At 44.1% G+C, this 18,950-nt stretch overlaps 1 protein-coding gene across 5 annotated transcripts in view; it reads left to right on the top strand.

Moving 5' to 3' along the window:
• Positions 1-6,568: 6,568 nt before the first annotated feature.
• Positions 6,569-18,950, top strand: part of aup1 (AUP1 lipid droplet regulating VLDL assembly factor) — a 56,467-nt gene continuing 44,085 nt past the window's right edge. For 2 of the 5 annotated variants that reach the window (XM_043693656.1, XM_043693565.1), the window contains exons 1-3: positions 6,572-6,823; positions 9,369-9,506; positions 16,881-17,031. In XM_043693656.1, the coding sequence (XP_043549591.1) occupies positions 6,783-6,823; positions 9,369-9,506; positions 16,881-17,031 (330 nt within the window). In that variant the 5' untranslated portion in view covers positions 6,572-6,782. Of the gene's footprint in view, positions 6,824-9,368; positions 9,507-13,806; positions 13,942-16,184; positions 16,285-16,880; positions 17,032-18,950 lie in introns of those variants that run through there. The other 3 variants (XM_043693937.1, XM_043693751.1, XM_043693846.1) reach the window with 3 other exon arrangements.

Here is an 18,950-nt window from a genome sequence, read left to right as displayed (position 1 = left end):
TGGAATACTCCCCACTTGGCTGAATGAGTTCAACTCCAACAACACTCAGGAGGCTTGACCCCATCCAGGACAAAGCAGCCCACTTGATTGGCACCACGTCCACAAGCATCCATTCCCTCCTTCACCAATGTTGAGTAGCAGCAGTGTGTACTGTCTACAAGATGCAATGCAGAAATTCACCAAAGATCCTCAGACAGCACCTTCCAAACCCACGACCACTTCCATCTCGAAGGACAAGGGCAGCAGATACATGGGAACATAACCACCTTCAAGTCACCCTCCAAGTTACTCACCATCTTGACTTGAAAATACATTGCCATTGCTTCACTGTTGCAGAATTAAAATCCTGGAATTCCCTCCCCAAGGGCATTGCGGGTCTACGTACAGCAAGTGCACTGCAGCAGTTCAGGAAGGTAGCTTACCACCAACTTCTCAAGCCGGAGTAAGAAGGAGTCATACATTAGGTGTAGACAACTGGGATAAGAAAATCTGTTGAATTGTATAAGGGGTATGGGGGCATTCTTAGAACAAAATGAGGAGGGCAAATGGGATATGAGATAGCCTTGGCTAATAAGGTTAAAGATAATCCAAAAAGATTCTATAAATACATTAAGAGCAACAAAATAACAAATGAGGGAATAGAACCCCTTAAAAATCAATTAGGTTACCTTTGTGTTGAACCTTCGGAGATGGGAGGGATACTAAATATTTTACGCTGGTTTTTACTATTGAGAAATGGAGGCAAGAGAACTTGGAAATAAATATTGATGTTTTGACAACAGTCCACACTACAAAGTGGAAGTACAATAGGTCTTAAAAACATGAATGTAGATTAATCTCCAGGACCTGATAAAATATATCCCAGGACGTTGTGGGAAGTTAGGGAAGAAATTGTGTGAGTTAGAGTGGTGCTGGAAAAGCACAGCAGTTCAGGCAGCATCCGAGGAGCAGAAAAATCTTGTGGCCAGGTAGAGATATTTGTATCATTTACAGCCACAGGTGAGGTGCCAGGGAACTGAAGGGTGGCTAATGTGCCATTGTTTAAGAAAATCCATAAGAAGAAGCCTGGGAACTATAGACCTGTGAGGCTGACATCAGATATGTTGTCGGAAGCGATTCTGAGAGAAAGGATTTACATGCATTTGGAGAAGCCAAGACTGATTAGGAATAGTCAGCAAAGCTTTGTGTGTGGGAAATCATGTTTCACAAACTTGATTGAGTTTTTTGAGGACTGAACCAAAAGGAAGATGAGGACAGAATGACAGATGTTTAGTATAGCCTTTGGCAAAATTCTTTATGGTAAACTAATTAATAAAGTTAGATCACATGGGATTCAGGGAAAGCTTACCAATTCAATATAAAATTGGCTTTATGGTAGAAGTTGAAAATCACACAACACCAGGTTATAGACCAACAGGTTTAATTAGAAGCACAGCTTTCAGAGCACTGCTCCTTCATCAGGTAGCATGGTACAGGACTATAAGACGCGGAATTTATAGCAAAATATTACAGTATCATGCAACTGAAATGATGTGTGTGAATTTTTTCCTTTGTCCACCCCAGTCCAATACCGGCTCCTCCACCTTATGGTAGAAACAGAGATTTGTGGTTTGGACTGTTTTTTGGACTGGAGGCCTGTGATCAACAGTGTTCCACAGGAATCAGCACTGCGTTTACTTTTGTTTGTCATTTACATAAATGATTTGGATGTGACTTCAGGAGGCATGGTTAGTAAGTTTGCGGCTGACACCAAAATTGGTGGTATAGTCGACAGTGAAGAAGGTTGTCTTAGATTACAAAGGGATCTTGAACAATTGGGCTATTAGACTGAGGAGTGGCAGATAGAGTTTAATTTGGATAAATATGAGGTATTGCATTTTGGTAAAACAAATAAGGGCAGGATTTATACATTTACTGGAAGAGGCCTGGGTTGTATTGTCGAACAGAGAGACCTAGTGTTCAGGTACATGGTTCTTTGAAAGTTGCATCACAGGTAGACAGGGTGGTTAAGACAGCATTTAGCACACTCACCTACAATGCTCAGACCGTTGAGTATAGGAGTTGGGATGTCATGTTGAGATTGTACAGGATGTTGATGAGGCCACTTTGGATTACTGTGTACAGTTCTGGTCGCCCTGCTATAGGAAGGATATTATTAAATTGGAGTGGATTCACAAAAGATTTACCAGGTTGTTTGATTTGATTTGCTTTGATTTATTATTTTCACATGCACCCAGGTACAATCAAAAGTTGTTTATCGTGCAGATCATAACATATAAAGGTCAAAGTTAAAAATCACACAATACCGGGTTATAGTCCAACAGATTTATTTGGAAGTACTAGCTTTCGGAGTGCTGCTCCTTCATTGAGTGGTTGTGGAGTATAAGATCATAAGACACAGAATTTATAGCAAAAGTTTACAGTGCAATGTAACTGAAATTATATATTGAAAAAGACCTGGATTGTTTGTTAACTCTCTCATCTTTTAGAATAAACATGTTGGTTTCAGTTCTTTCACATGTAAATTGCAGAACATTTAAAAGTTAAATTCTCAAGTGAACTTTAACAATTGGTGTTGTGTCGACCCAGATAATGCATTAAGGTGTGAGCTGCCCTGTGTGAGACTGTCTGTGCCACAATGTTCAGACTGATTCTAATCTAAGAAAATGGATTTACAGAATCTTACATGGATTCATGTAATTTTTGAGCAAAGTAAAATGTAATTCTGCAAGTACGAATTCACCCCACAAACTTATATATGTGTGTGTTGGGGGGGGGGAGGTGTGATGAGGGTGCGTGTGGGAGTGTATGTGTCAGCATATGAGAGGATCTGTGTGAGTGTATGGGTCTGTAGGAGAGTGTGTGTGTGTGTGTGTATAGTGCAATGGGGTCACCTGTAGTGTGACATGAACCCAAGGTCCCGGTTGAGGCCATCCCCTTGGGTACCGAACTTGGCTATCAGCCTCTGCTCAGCCACTTTTCGTTGTTGCCTGTCCCGAAGTGGCCGAACAGAGGCTGATAGGCAAGTTCGGCACCCATGGGGATGGCTTCAACTAGGACGTTGGGTTCATGTCACATTACAGGTGACCCCATTGCACTATACACACACACACACAGACAGACTCACACACACACACATACACATTCTCTTACAGGCACACACACACTTCCTACAGAACCATACACTCACACAGACCCTTTCTCATACGCTGACACATACACTCCCACACGCACACTTGCTTCCTCTCACACACTTGCTTCCTCTCACAGACCATTGTGGCACAGACAGTCTCACACAGGACACCTCACACCTTAAATGCATTATCTGGGCCGACATGACACCAATTGTTAAAATTCACTTGAGAATATAACTTTTAAATGTTCTGCAATTTACATAACAAACAATCCTGGTCTTTTTCAATGTATAATTTCAGTTACACTGTAAACTTTTGCTATAAATTCTGTGACTTACAATCTTATACTCCACAACCACCTGATGAAGGAGCAGCACTCCGAAAGCTAATGCTTCCAAATAAACCTGTTGGACTATAACCTGATGTTGTGTGATTTTAACTTTGTACACCCCAGTCCAACACCGGCATCACCAAATCATATAAAGATCATAGAGTGATTGAATGACTGCAGACAAGATGCACAAAAAGCTCTTGGCCCACAAGCCTCATTCCTGATAAAGGGTTTATGCCTGAAACATCGATTTTCCTACTCGTCGGATGCTGCCTGGCCTGTTGTGTTTTTCCAGCAACACATTCTCGACTCTGATCTCCAGCATCTGCAGTCCTCAATTTCTCCTAGCACAAAAAGCAAGGTCAACATTAGATTGAAATTTGAGAGGTCCATTCAGAAGTCTAATAACAATGGGGAAGAAGCTGTTCTTGAACCTGTTGGTATGTTTGTTTAAGCTTTGCTATCTCCTGCCTGATGAAAGACATTTGAAGACATTATAACTAGGTGGGGAAGGTCTTTGATGATGTTGCCTGCCTTTCTGAGGCAGTGAGAAGTGTGGGCGGAGTCAATGTATGGAAGGTCAGCTTGCATGATGGACTGGGCTGTGTTCACAACTCTTTGTGGTTTCTTAAGATCCTGGACAAGAGCAGTTGCCATATCAAGTCACGTTGCATCGAGACAGAATGTTTTCCATGGTGCATCTGCAACAGTTGGTTAGAATTCATATGAATATGCTGAATTTCCTTAGGAAGAAGAGGTGTTATTATGCCTTCTTGACCACTGCATCAGCGTAGGTGGACCAGAACAGATTGTTGGTGATCATCATTCGTCAACCATCTCCACCTCAGCTCCATTGATGTAGATAGGGTTGTGCCCTCCTCCTTGCTTCATGAATTCGATGATCCGCTCTTTAGCTTTGCTGACGTTGAAGGAGAGATCACTATCTTTACACCAAGTCATCAAGCACTCTATCACTTTCTGTATTCTGACTCTTCATTGTTTCATATCTGGCCTGCACCAATGGTGTTGTCAGCGAACTTGTAGATAGAGTTTGGATGAAATTTTGCCAAACAGTCATGACAGTACAGGGAGTACAGTAGCGGGCTGAGTATGCCTCCTTGCAGAGTGCTGATGTTGAGGATTGTTGTGAAGGAGGTGTTTAGATTAGATTAGATTAGATTACACACAGTGTGGAAACAGGCCCTTCGGCCCAACAAGTCCACACCGACCCGCCGAAGCGCAACCCACCCACTCCCGTACATTTACCCCTAACACTACGGGCAATTTTAGCATGGCCAATTCACCTGACGTGCACATCTTTGGACTGTGGGAGGAAACCGGAGCACCCGGAATAAACCCACGCAGACACGGGGAGAACGTGCAAACTCCACACAGTCAGTCGCCCGAGGTGGGAACTGAACCCGGATCTCTGGCGCTGTGAGGCAGCAGTGCTAACCACTGTGCCACCGTGCCACCCACCGTGTTGTTGCCTATCTTCAGTGATTGCAGTCTGTATGTCAGGAAGTTGCAGAGGATGAAGTAGAGATCCAAGTTTTGGAGTTTGGAGATGGGTTTGATTGGGATTATAGTGTTGAAGGTGGAGCTGTAGTCATTAAGTAGAAGCCTGACATAGGTATCCTTATTATCATGATGTTCCAGTGATAAGTATATGGCTAGCAGATAGCCCTGGATCTGTTGCGCTGGCAGGCAAATTATATGGGATCGAAGAGGACTGGGAGACTAGAGTTGATATGAGCAATGACTAACCTTTTGAAGCACTTCATAATTATGGATGTCCGACCCAGATGTTGCCAGGACTGGAAGGTTTGAATAATAAGGAGATGCTGGATAGGCTGGGCCTTTTCTCATTGGAGTGTAAGAGGTAAGGGGTGACCTTATAGAAGTTTATAAAATTGTGAGGTGAATAGCAAGGTCTTTTCCCTAGATTAGGTGAATTCAAAACTCCCTGAGGGGGCATATTTTTAAGGTTAGAGGAGAAAGATTTAAAAGGGACCTGAGGGTAGTTTGTATGTAGAATGAACTGCCAGAGGAATTGGTAAATACAGGTATAGTTACAACATTTAAAAGACATTTGGATGGATACATGAATAGGAAAGGTTTAGAGGGTTATGAGCCAAATGCATGCAAGTGGTACTAGATTAGTTTGGGAAGCTTGATCAGCATGGAGGAGTTGGGCTGAAGGGTCTGTTTCGGTGCTGTAGGACACTTTGTCTCTAAGCTCGGGAAGATATTGCCTTTATTGAGATTATCATATTATCAACAGCCAGGGGTGAATTGCCAGAAGAATGAAGGTTGGCTATTGTGATGCCATTGTTTATGTACGGCTGCAAAGAAAAGCCAAGAAACTAGACCAGTGAGCCTTATGTCAGTAGTGGGTAAGTTTTTGGAGGAGAATCAGAGGGAAAGAAAAGAGTTACGAGGATGGTGGCAGGACTGGAGAATTTGAATTATACCGAGAGTCTGAATTGGCTGGGGTTTCATTCCCTGGAAGGTCGCAGGCTGAAGTATAACCTTACAGAGGTTAACAAAATCATGAGGAGCATGGACAGAGTGAATAGTCAAGGTCATTTTCCCAGAGAAGGAGATGCCAAAACTACAGGACATAGGTTTAAGGTGTGAGGGGAAAAGATTTGAAAAGGACCTAAGTGGGCAACGTTTTTATGCAGAGGGTGGTGCGTGTATGGAATGAGCTGCCAGAGGAATTGGTGGAGGCTGGTACAATGGCAACATTTAAAAGGCATCCGGATGGATATATGAACGGGAAGGGTCAAGAGGGATATGGGCCAGGTGCTGCCAAATGGCACCAGGTCAGATTGGGATGTCTGGTTGGCATGGTCAACTTGGACCAAAAAGTCTATTTCCATGCCCTGTGATTCTTTAAGAAGCAAAAGTTGTGGCATGTGTAAAAGAGTAGTTCTGGAGCGCATGCCCACTGAACGGAACCTGTGGGAATGTGCGGGCTGGTCGCACCGCGTGCATGCTGGGAGTTGTAGTTCTCTGGTCGAGACGCAGCCACGAGATGATGACGACGGTGGACTACATCTCCCTGCAGGTTGTGCGCGGACCCGCGCCTGCGTGTTGCCGACCCAATGCCGTTACGCCACGGTCAGTTTTGTTAACATGGCGGCGATGTGGTGAGGTCCGGAGCCAGACCGAGACAGAAGGAGAGATGGTGGCGGAGAGCGGACGGTGTGGCCTCTGAGAGGACAGACAGGCACTGGCAGTCTTTCCAGCTCTCTTGGGGGACAGGGAGTAGGAGAAGCTGGGATCGGGGCCTGAGCTGAAGTCACGGAGCAATGGAGAGGCCGAAGGTGCAGCAACTGCTGGAATTCAAAAGGTGAGAGAGACTCAGGATAACACCGACCTTCCAGCTGACCACACCGACCTCCCAGCTGACCACACCGACCTTCCAGCAGACCACACCGACCTCCCAGCAGACCACACCGACCTCCCAGCTGGCCACACCGACCTTCCAGCAGACCACACCGACCTTCCAGCAGACCACACCGACCTTCCAGCTGGCCACACCGACCTTCCAGCAGACCACACCGACCTTCCAGCAGACCACACCGACCTTCCAGCAGACCACACCGACCTCCCAGCAGACCACACCGACCTTCCAGCAGACCACACCGACCTTCCAGCAGACCACACCGACCTTCCAGCTGACCACACCGACCTTCCAGCAGACCACACCGACCTTCCAGCAGACCACACCGACCTTCCAGCAGACCACACCGACCTCCCAGCAGACCACACCGACCTCCCAGCAGACCACACCGACCTTCCAACTGACCACACAGACCTTCCAGCTGGCCACACCGACCTTCCAGCAGACCACACCGACCTTCCAGTTGGCCACACTGACCTTCCTGCAGACCACACTGACCTTCCTGCAGACCACACTGACCTTCCTGCAGACCACACTGACCTTCCAGCAGACCACACCGACCTTCCAGCAGACCACACCGACCTTCCAGTTGGCCACACCGACCTTCCAGTTGGCCACACCGACCTTCCAGTTGGCCACACTGACCTTCCTGCAGACCACACCGACCTCCCAGCTGGCCACACCGACCTCCCAGCTGGCCACACCGACCTCCCAGCTGGCCACACCGACCTCCCAGCAGGCCACACCGACCTCCCAGCAGGCCACACCGACCTTCCAGCTGACCACACCGACCTTCCAGCTGACCACACCGACCTTCCAAATGGCCTCAACGACCTTCCAGCTGGGAGAAAGTGAGGACTGCAGATGCTGGAGATCAGAGCGTAAAAATGTGTTGCTGGAAAAGCACAGCAGGTCAGGCAGCATTCAAGGATTAAGAGAATCGACGTTTCAGGTATAAGCCCTTCTTCAGGAATGAGGAGGGTGTGTAAAGCAGGGTAAGATAAAATACCGAACAACCCAGATGGCCCCTTGTTTGAAAGACCGCAATTTCCCCTCAGACGTGGTTGACGATGCTCTCCACTGCATCTCCTCCACTTCCCGCTCCTTCGCCCTTGAACCCCGCCCCTCTAATCGCCACCAGGACAGAACCCCACTAGTCCTCACCTACCACCCCACCAACCTCCAGATACATCGGATCATCCTTCGTCATTTCCGCCACCTCCAAACGGACCCCACCACCAGGGATATATTTCCCTCCCCACCCCTATCAGCGTTCCAGAAAGACCACTCCCTCCGCGACTCCCTTGTCAGATCCACACCCCCCCACCAACCCAACATCCACTCCCAGCACCTTCCCCTGCAACCGCAAAAAATGCAAAACTTGCGCCCACACCTCCCCCCTCACTTCACGACGCCTGGAGGAAGAGCGACTCATCTTCCGCCTAGGAACCCTCCAGCCACAAGGGATGAATACAGATTTCTCCAGCTTCCTCATTTTCCCTCCCCCGACCTTTTCTCAGTCCCAGCCCTCAGGCTCAGCACCGCCTTCTTGACCTGCAATCTTCTTCCCGACCTCTCCGCCCCCACCCCCTCTCCGGCCAGCACCCTCACCTTAACCTCCTTCCGTCTATCGCATTCCCATCGCCCCTCCCCCAAGTCCCTCCTCCCTACCTTTTATCTTAGCCTGCTTGGCACACCCTCCTCATTCTTGAAGAAGGGCTTATGACCTTCCAGCTGGCCACACTGACCTTACAGCTGACAACACTGACCTTCCAAATGGCCACACCGACCTTCCAGCTGGCCGCACCGACCTTCCAGCTGGCCTCACTGACCCTCAAACCGAGTAGACTGAACCTCACTCTAATCTCAATAACCCGTAACATGATCACACTGATACTCAAACCAGCTGCGCTGAGCACACTAATCTTCATAGTGTCCATGCAAACCTTTCAACTGGCCACAGGGTCCACACAGATTCTTAATCTAGAGTCAGAGAGATGTACAGGAGGGAAACAGACCCTTTGGTCCAACTCGTCCATTCTGACCAGCTATATGACCAAATGCTACCTTGGTACCAATTTATGTTGATGCACTTTAACTTACTTTAGTTCCAGACATGTTCTTTCTCCCTGCTGTGTGTTTTCACATTCAACCAAATTTCTGCTGAGCTCTTTTTGACCTTACCCCCTGACTATTTCACCTCTGGGCAATGAAATACTTGGTTCATGAAGGTCTGGAATGTAATCACACTGGAATGACTGTAGGATAAGTGTAACAATGAAGTAAATGCATGGCCAAACATGGAATTTAATTTGGCACCCACTAGTTCACTGGAAAACCCAAATTAGGGATTTTGTACTCAGTAGTAGGGATGGAACTTCTCCTGGTGTTCGGCTTCCAAGATTAATTTGCCAATAATGTCACTACCTTCTTTCTTTCCTGGAAGATTTTATGCAATGTTCCTGAGTGTCTGTTTCTTTTCCATTTGCAGGTTACCGACAGATGGCTTCATCCTTGCCCTTCTTGTGCTCTATACTCCTTTTGGCATCTGCTTAATGTTTCTCAGGATATTTATTGGGCTTCATGTGTTTTTAGTCAGCAGTGTTCTTCCAGATGGCCTTTTGAGAAGGTAGGCTTTTCTCACCCCTCCTTTTCCCTCAATTATTCGAAACTGAAATTTGAAAAGGATAAGATGGGGCTTTGAGGGTTTTGAAAATTTTTCTTTACTTTTTAACAGTTAGACATTAAGTGATGATTGTCCAGGATTGGGTGGGAAAGATAAAAAGTGAAAAGAGAATAGGTTTAATTTAAAAGGTAGAAATATCTGATGATCGTACAGAGTGGAGATGTTACATGGAATGTGCATTGCAGAACCAGATTATCAGCTTATCTAACCATGCAACCACCTCCTACCTTACATTATCTAATCTAATCCTTCTGGACATTCTCAAAAATGTATTTAACTCGCTTTTCTTGAAATGTACCTGAGTTTTGAGTGTCTCCAGAGAAAGGCAACAGTTTTCTTTGAGGTAATGACTTTACCTGATTGCCTTCCATGTTGTGCATGCATTGTCTACTTATTTTAGTCTGATCCGTGCCAATATGTGTAAAGGCAGCATTCTGGGTTTCAAAAAGACACAAGAAGTGGTCTCGTTAAGATGTATAAAATTCTTTAATCTGACAGTGTTTGTTTAAGAGGCTGATTAGGATGAACAGCCTAGAATAAAGGGGCACCCATTTAAGATTAAGATGAAGATGAGTGCCTTTTCTCATTCACTGGATTGTAAACCTTTGTACTTCTCTTCCTCATAGAGATGTAGTTGCTATGTGATTGAAGATGTTCAAGTCTAAAATAATGGGAGTCCAGAATATAGTAAACTGGAGTTGATGTAGAAACTCAGCAAGATTCTATTGAAGAGAGAAGCAGGCTTAATGATCGCACACTCCAGCTTTTATTCCTTACATTCCAGTAGTATGTGTATGGATACTGGAGGAACATTGGAGCTTGCATTGGGCATCCATAATTCAAGAATAAAGAACACGTGTGCTAATAGAAATCTTGTTTGTGTCAGCAGATCCCAAGTACTGCATTGGATTTGAACTTCACATGTCAAACAATGCTATAAATCGTGAAAGCTCAAAGCAGTTTTAACTGATGCCTTGAGGGTTCATACACCATTTTGCAGTCTTATGTTTAATTGTGCTTCTCGCATTAAACTAAAGCCCATTCTGCCTTTTTAGGTAGTTGTGAAGGGTACTTGGCACTATTTCAACAGCAGCTGAGTTTGTTAAATTCCAGTTCATTTATGGAACGTGGGCATCATTGGCATTTATTGCTCAGCCCTAGTTATCCTTCAGACAGTGGCGGTGAGCTGTCTCCTTGACACCCGCACCAATCAACCACACCGCCCTGTGGCCCAACATTTCAACTCCCCCTCCCACTCTGCCAAGGACATGGAGGTCCTGGGCCTCCCTCACCGCCGCTCCCTCACCACCAGACGCCTGGAGGAAGAACGCCTCATCTTCCGCCTCGGAACACTTCAACCCCAGGGCATCAATGTGGACTTCAACAGTTTCCTCATTTCCCCTTCCCCCACCTCACCCTAGTTCCAAACTTCCAGCTCAGCACTGCCCCCATGACTTGTCCTACCTGCCTATCTTCTTTTCCACCTATCCACTCCACCCTCCTCCCTGACCTATCACCTTCATCCCCTCCCCTACTCACCTATTGTACTCTCTGCTACTTTCTCCCCACCTCTACCCTCCTCTAGCTTATCTCTCCACTCTTCAGGCTCTCCGCCTTTATTCCTGATGAAAGACTTTTGCCCGAAACGTCGATTTTACTGCTCCTCGGATGCTGCCTGAACTGCTGTGCTCTTCCAGCACCACTAATCCAGAATCTGGTTTCCAGCATCTGCAGTCATTGTTTTTACCTGTCTCCTTGACCCACTGCAGTCTGTTTGGTGTAGGTAAATCCACAACACTGTTGGGGAGGGGGTTTCAGGATCTTAACCTAGCAATAATGAAGGAACAGCAACATGTTTTTATTCAGGATGTTGAGTAACTTGGAGGGGAACGTGTCCTTCCTAGTATCCAGACTGATAGTGTCCTTAAGTGGTTCTTCAAGTGTGGGTACAGATTAAAACACCGTTAAAATTAATTGGCAAAGTTAAATAATGACAGGAGCAATGTCCTGCACTGAGAGGCTTTTCATTTCAGAATATCATCTCCGTTTCAGTAAATGTCCAATTTATTTTCAATTTACAAATGGGACAAAAATTGAGGACTTTTAAAATTAATTTATGGGACATGAATGTTGTATTTCCAAGTCAGGATGGTGAATGGTTTGGAAGTGAGCAAGCAGGTGGTATATTTCCCATGTATCTGCTGCCCTTGTCATTCAAGATGGTAGAGGTCATGGGCTTGGAAGCTGTTCTCTAAGGAACCCTGGTGACTTTCTGCAATATATCTTTTCGATGACGCAGACTGAAACTACTGAGTGTTTGTTTGAGCATGTGGTGCCAATAAAGTAGGCTGCTTTGTCGTGGATGGTGTCAAGCTTCTTGACTGTTGTTGGAGCTGCACTCGGGCAAATGGGAAGTATTCCATCACAGCCTTGACTTGTGCCTTATGGATGATGGACAAGCTTTGATGAATGAAATTGTAAAAAGGAAGAATGTTTATTAAAATAATAGAAAACATTATGATTCTTCTTTGTTTTAATATCGCTAACTCTAGCTATACCTTGCAGTGCAGTAATAACATACGAGGAACAGCTGAGGATCCTGGGGTTGTATTCATTGGAGTTTAGAAGATTAAGGGGAGATCTAAGAGAAACTTACAAGATAATACATGGCTTGGAAAGGATGGACGCTAGGAAATTGTTTCCGTTAGGCGAGGAGACTAGGACCTGTGGACACAGCCTTAGAATTAGAGGGGGTAAATTCAGAACAGAAATGCAGAGACATTTCTTCAGCCAGAGAGTGGTGGGCCTGTGGAATTCATTGCCGTAGAGTGCAGTGGAGGCTGAGACGCTAAACGTCTTCAAGGCAGAGATTGATAAATTCTTGATGTCACAAGGAATTAAGGGCTACGGGGAGAATGCGGGTAAGTGGAGTTGAAATGCCCATCAGCCATAATTGAATGGCGGAGTGGACTCGATGGGCCGAATGGCCTTACTTCCACTCCTATGCCTTATGGTCTTAATAAGGTGGGGCTGCACTGTCAGAGATGCTGTCTTTCTATAGGAGATGCTAAACCTTGTCTGCCCTCAGCTGAATGCATATGATCCCAAGGCACTGTTTTAAAGAAAGGCAATGGATTTTTCTCTGGTGTCCTGACCAATATTTATTCCTCAACCATCACTAAAAATCACAGCAAAATGAAATAAGCGCAGAAAGGATTGAAGAAACTCAGCAGGCCATCTGTGGAGAGACACAGTTGATATTTCACATCCAATATGGCTTCTGACTATCACTAAAAGTCAGTTGCTTACAGTATTGTTGTATTAGTGTTTGTGGAGCTTCTTATAACTTACATCTCATTTTGTAAATTATCAAAGTGATCTCATTTCAAATTCAGAAAGTTATGAAAGATGCTGCAGGAATACGTTGTCTTCTTTGAAAAGATGGACGTCTGCCTTAAGTAGCAGCTGTACTATCTTTACAAACTCCATTATACAATTTAGAGACAAGATAATGATGACAGGAATCGTTGGAAATATGTGACAGCTGAAGTGGTTAGAAAATTGTCAGTGTTTGACTGTCAGAGCTGTTTCTCGCAACCATTAATCTCTGTATTGATGTGATCAGGCCAACTACATGCACTGCCTCACAGTGCCAGGGACCTGGGTTCAATTCCAGCCTTCGGCGACTGTGTGGAGTTTACAAATTCTCCCCGTGCCTGCATGGGTTTCCTCTCACAGTCCAAAGATGTGCAGGTTAGGTGGATTGGCAATGCCAAATTGCCCGTTGTATCCAGGGATGTGTGGGCTGGGTGGATTACCCAAGGGAAATGCAGGGTTGCAGGGGTGGGGTAGAGGGGTGAATCTGGGTGGGATGGTTTTTGTTAGGGCTGGTGTGAACTTGATGGGCCGAATAGCCTGTGTCAACACAGTAGGGATTCTGTGGAATTCTCAAAATCTTATCCATTTTTATTCTTTGCACCGGTCTATGAAATTCGGGGACCAAGTATGGAAAAATCAAGGCAAACATTGGAAACCTGACAGAAAAGCAGAAGTGCTAGAGAAAGCTGTCTAAGTTCTTGGGGTGGGTGTGGGGGTAAATGGTGCATTGTGTCTTTGCCACGCATTGTCTCCCTTAGACCTGTGCTCAGTGCTGTCCTTGTCTAGTGAAGGAAACAGCAGCTCAATGTTTTAGGTTCAGACAACTAGTGACCTCCTGAAACCTTGACCTGTCTTTTGTCTTCAGGTGCCGATGGGTCTGCCTTGTATTTTCAGCTTTTTCTGTCCTTGGTTTATAAGTTTATACCGTAGAGGCATGAAGCTTCCAGGCATAGTTCACGTGGAGACTGATGGCAGCTTTGAATCTACCAGATATGTGCTGGTATGTATTTTTAAAGCATGTTAGAGAAGCTGTAGTCAAATCTTTTTTATCATAGTAACTTCCACTTCCTTTGGGTGTCCCAGTGTGCTTTCCAAAAACAAGTTATCTTTTGAAGAGCCTCTTTTGCAATGTTAGCACATGCAACTATCATTTGATACTAAGCAAGATTTTACCGTCACAATGAGATGAATAAAAAGAAAAAACTTCTATTTCAGTAGCATCCGCCTAGACCATGGGCCACCCAAAGTGTTTCCCAATCATGTAAGAAATGTAATAATAAACTGACACACATCAAACTCCTTTAAACAGTGACTAAGTAAAAGTTTTTTTAGGCCTTGTTTGAAGGATAAATATTAGGCAGGTCACCTGCTGATCTCTTTCCTTTGCAACATAGTGCCATGAAATCTTGGATGTCATCCTCGGTATAATATTAAAAAAATCACGCAACACCAGATTATAGTCCAACAGGTTTGTTTGGAAGCACTAGCTTTCGGAGCGCCGCTCCTTCATCAGGTGGTTTGTCAAGGATGAAGGAGCATCACTCTGAAAGCTAGTGCTTCCAAACAAACCTGTTGGGCGATAACTTGGTGTCGTGTGATTTTTAACTTTGTACACCCCAGTCCAACACCGGCAGCTCCAAATCATTGGTCTAATATCTCATCCAAAACCCACCCTCGACACTACAATATTGTCATCCTTTGACTTTGCCCTATGTATTGTGGTTGGTGAACCACTTTATTTGTTATCGGTAAAAATGAGATATACCTCAATTGATGAAGGATAGCATCATGGAATTTGCAGAAACTTTATGCAGTGTGTGGGATTTCTATAATTCTGACCTGTGACCATGGTCAGATGGGATGATTGTAATAGCCAATCCAGTTTCATGGAAATAAAACAAGCTCAAACGGAAAATGATATCCAGTCATGTCCTGAGTGGTGAACAGGTGAGGTTGATGTGTTTAATTGTGCATGTCATTGGTTTTTTTTATTCATTTGTAGGTCTTGGGCATCGCTGGCAGCCAGTATTGATAGTCCATCCCTATTTGCCCTTGAGAAGGTGGTGCTGAGCTGCCTTCTCTATTCACTGCAGTCCACTTGCTGTGGGTTGACCCACAATGCTAGTAGGGAGGGAATTCCAGGATTTTGACGTAACAACTGTGAAGGAATAGTGGTATATTTCCAAGTCAGGATGGTGAGTGGCTTGGAGGGGAATTTGCAGGTGGTGGTGTTACCAAGTACCTACTGCCCATGTCCTTCTAGGTGGAAATGGTCATGGGTTTGGAAGATGCTGTCTAAGGATCTTTACAGTCACTTTGAACAGTCAGCATGCTACGAGCAGCTACTGGATGAAAATAGCGTTAAGATGAAGCTAATTAATTTAAATTTTGCAGAACAGGAAGGACTGCAAAGTGTTTGTAGAATGGCATTTTTATGGAATCTGTTAAATAACTCTCCACATGAAATATGTCATGGGCAGGTGTTTTCTGTTAAAGTTAATGTCTATGACTAAACGACACCTCGGAATTCTCTACCTACATTTGGTGTGCAATTTTCATTAGATGTGAGGACTGGGTGTGCTGCTAGAAGCTGAATATCTTCTTATTGTTTCCACATGACTGTGTAAGCCAGGCTGAAACTGACAGTATTTATGCTGGTGGGAATCTTGCCGCAAATTTGTAACTAAATTTGAGTAAACTCTACCGACTATGATCGTACATATAATGCTTACGTTCTTGTGGTGCAGTGGTTGTGTCACTAACTCTGAACCAGAGAGTCAGTGTTCAAGTCCCAACTGTTCCAGAGGTGTGTAATAAAATGTCGGAGTAGGTTGTCTGAAAAACCGACAAGTCGTGCTTGGTTCTAGCTCATCTTTGACTGGGTTCACTGAACTTAGTAAATGATTGTGTTCCTACTTGTATGTGCATATTACTTGTCTGTGGTTTGTTTTCGAGTCTCTGAAGAAAGCAAAAAAGCCACAATTGTACTCTGATGTTGGTTACTGATGCTATTTGTTACAATCTGAACTGATATTGTGCCATTAAGATTTTTAACATTTGAAATTCACCTGTTTGGTATTGTGCAAGTTTGCATTGTCACAGGACTCAGCACTGCCTCCGGACAAAATTTACTCTTTACCAAACACCTCACACTCCTTTCTTCCCCCCTCGTTTCTCCTGCCAGATGCAGGTTATGAAGCAAGGTATTATCTAACCACTGTTTCTTGATCTTCTCCATTACAGTCTCCAACCTTGCAATGGTGAGCCTCTTCTCTTCATCAAAAAATAATTCTCTGATCTGATAAACGACAAGCTTATTTTCTATTTGTGAAAGTGCTGAAAGGTGACTATGTGAAAAGGGCTGAATGTCTATTAAAATACTCTGTTGTGATGCATTGATTCATGGCCTTGTGAACCACTAATCCGAGTGAAATATCGACAGAATGCAACACTGTCAGAGTGATAGTCTTTCAGATGGGCTGTTTAACTTGCCCATGTTCTTGGATAAAGCATACCTGGCATTATTTCAAAGAACACAGTAGTGCTTCTTGATGTCTTGGCCTGAACAGACATCAAATAAATTATTACTATTTTGTGGAAGCTTGCTGTGAACAAATTGCTTGCCAACTTTTCTTACGTTATGACACTAACTTCTATAAAGTATTTCGTGATTGTAAAGCAGTTTTGAGACACTATGAAAGGTGCTTTGCAAATGTCATTTTTTAAAATTTGCATTTTCACTTTCAATCTTGTATTTAGTAGAGAGAAAGACAAGGCCAGGAAAGAATGTTTAACTTCTGAATGGCTAATGGCTGAGCAGTTTGTCGACCTAGTGTCCAGTTTTGTAGCAGGGTCCCTGATAGGAAGAAACTCTAAAAATTGTTTATTATTTACATTCGAGGTGACATTTATGATTTCTGCCTTTTTCTTACCATGCAGGGTTATCGTGCGGGCAATGTGCACGATTCTGGGTGTAATTGTTTTACAACGTGGCTCAAGGCACCGAAATAAAAATATTAAAATTTACATTTCCAACCACATCACTCAGTTTGACCACAACATATTGAACTTCCTCACAGCCTGTTACACGGTAAGCTCAAGTATTATTAAGCAAGCTTGTATATGTATTTATTTGTACTTGCACAGCCCTTGCTAAATGCTGGATGTTTGCACCGAACAAAAAGCTGATTCTACCAGTCTGTGAACTTGCTGTCCTTGTTTCCAAATCACGAAAAATGATCTTCAGGAGCAGGAAAGGACGAGTTTTAAAAAAAAATCTTTCGGTCATTTGTTGTCTCACCCCTACAGAAGTGGCTCATTTTTTGAAGTGAACTATTCTGTTTGTTTCACTGGCCTTATTCAATTTGTCTGTTCCACATTTTCCTTTTGGTGAAAATAATCCCCACTCAACCGTACCCTCATCTCAGCCTTCATTCCTTCATGCATAAGTCTCTTAGTTTATATTTTGCCTGCACTGGAATTTGAAGTCTTCCAGTTGAGTCTTTTGGCTTTGTTGATTAATTTCCTTTGTAACTTTATGACAAGTTGGCTGAAGACAAATTTTGCCCAGTTTTTGATGTGATTGGTCAGAATGTTGCTTTGAATCTGAGGTTGTAACAATGCATTTCTGAAGATCAGAAATAGGAACAAAAGTAAGCCTTTCAGACCTTTGAAACTAATACACTTTTCACTCGAGTTATTGCCAATCTTCTACTTAGGGTACACCTTTCAATACTATGCCCATGTTCCTTGATTCTCCCATTGTCCAAAAACATCTTTCAGTCTCTGATCTATATAAACGCTTCCACTGATTATTCACAGTAGTACGCAATTCTAAATATTTACAGCACTCTTAAGTGAAGAAATATCCCCTCACCCTAGTCCAGACAATACAATATCCTGATGTGATTGGGCCCTAATTCTAAACTTATCAAAGAGGAAACATTCTTTCAGCTTGTCAAGAATGGTTAGAATTTTGTATGTTTTAATAGATCACCAACTAGTATTTGACATGTCCACCTTTGGTAAAAGACCCCATCCCTATCCATTCCTCTAATTTAATATACTTCTATCAAGGTCATCATTCAGCCTCTGATGCTGTCGCGAAAACAGTCCAAGTTTGTACAATCGCTTCTTGTAACTGATGCACTGCAATGCAGGCAACATTCTCATAAGCCTGTTTTGCATCCTCTCCAAAGTCACCACATCTTTCCTGTACTGTGGTGACTGGAACTGTACACAGTACTCCAAATGCAGCCTAACTAAAGTTTTACACAGCTGAAACGTGACTTGCCAATGTTTACATTCAGTGCCCAATCAATGAAGGCATGCATACCTTCTTTATCACCTTGCCTACTTGTGTTGCCACATTCAGGGATCCATGGACTTGCACCCCAAGATTTCTCTGTATATCAATGTTCCAAAGGATCCTGCCATCTACTTTATACTTTCCTCTTGCATTTGACCTCCCAAAATGCATCACCTTATACTAGTCCAGATTAAACTTCATCTGCCATTTCTCTGCCCAACTTTCCAATTGGTCTGTATCCTGCTATATCCTTTGACAACCTCCCTCACTATCCACAACTTCACCAATTTTTTGTCTCACCTGCAAACCTACTAATCCGATCAAATAGCAGCAGCTAGCATTTAATTTAGATAAATATGAGCTATTGCATTTTGGTAAGGTACACCAGGGCCAGACTTATACAGTTAATGATAGGTCCCTGTGCCATGTTGCCGAATGAAACCTCGGGACTCCACCTTGAAAGTGGAGTCACAGTTAGAAAGGGATGAAGCATTTGGTCCTTGGCTAGAACATTCGGTACTGGAGTTGGTATGTCAAGATTTGGCTTTACAGGACATTGGTGAGGCCACTTTTGGAATACTGTACATAATTCTGGTCCGTCTGTCTGTCTCTCTGTCCGTCTGTCTCTGTCTGTCTCTGTCTGTCTCTGTCTGTCTCTGTCTGTCTCTGTCTGTCTCTGTCTGTCTCTCCCCCTCTCCCCC

Source organism: Chiloscyllium plagiosum, chromosome 1 (genome assembly GCF_004010195.1).
Source record: "Chiloscyllium plagiosum isolate BGI_BamShark_2017 chromosome 1, ASM401019v2, whole genome shotgun sequence".
In the NCBI taxonomy this organism is placed as follows: domain Eukaryota; kingdom Metazoa; phylum Chordata; class Chondrichthyes; order Orectolobiformes; family Hemiscylliidae; genus Chiloscyllium; species Chiloscyllium plagiosum.
This window is presented reverse-complemented; position numbering and strand designations above follow the sequence as displayed.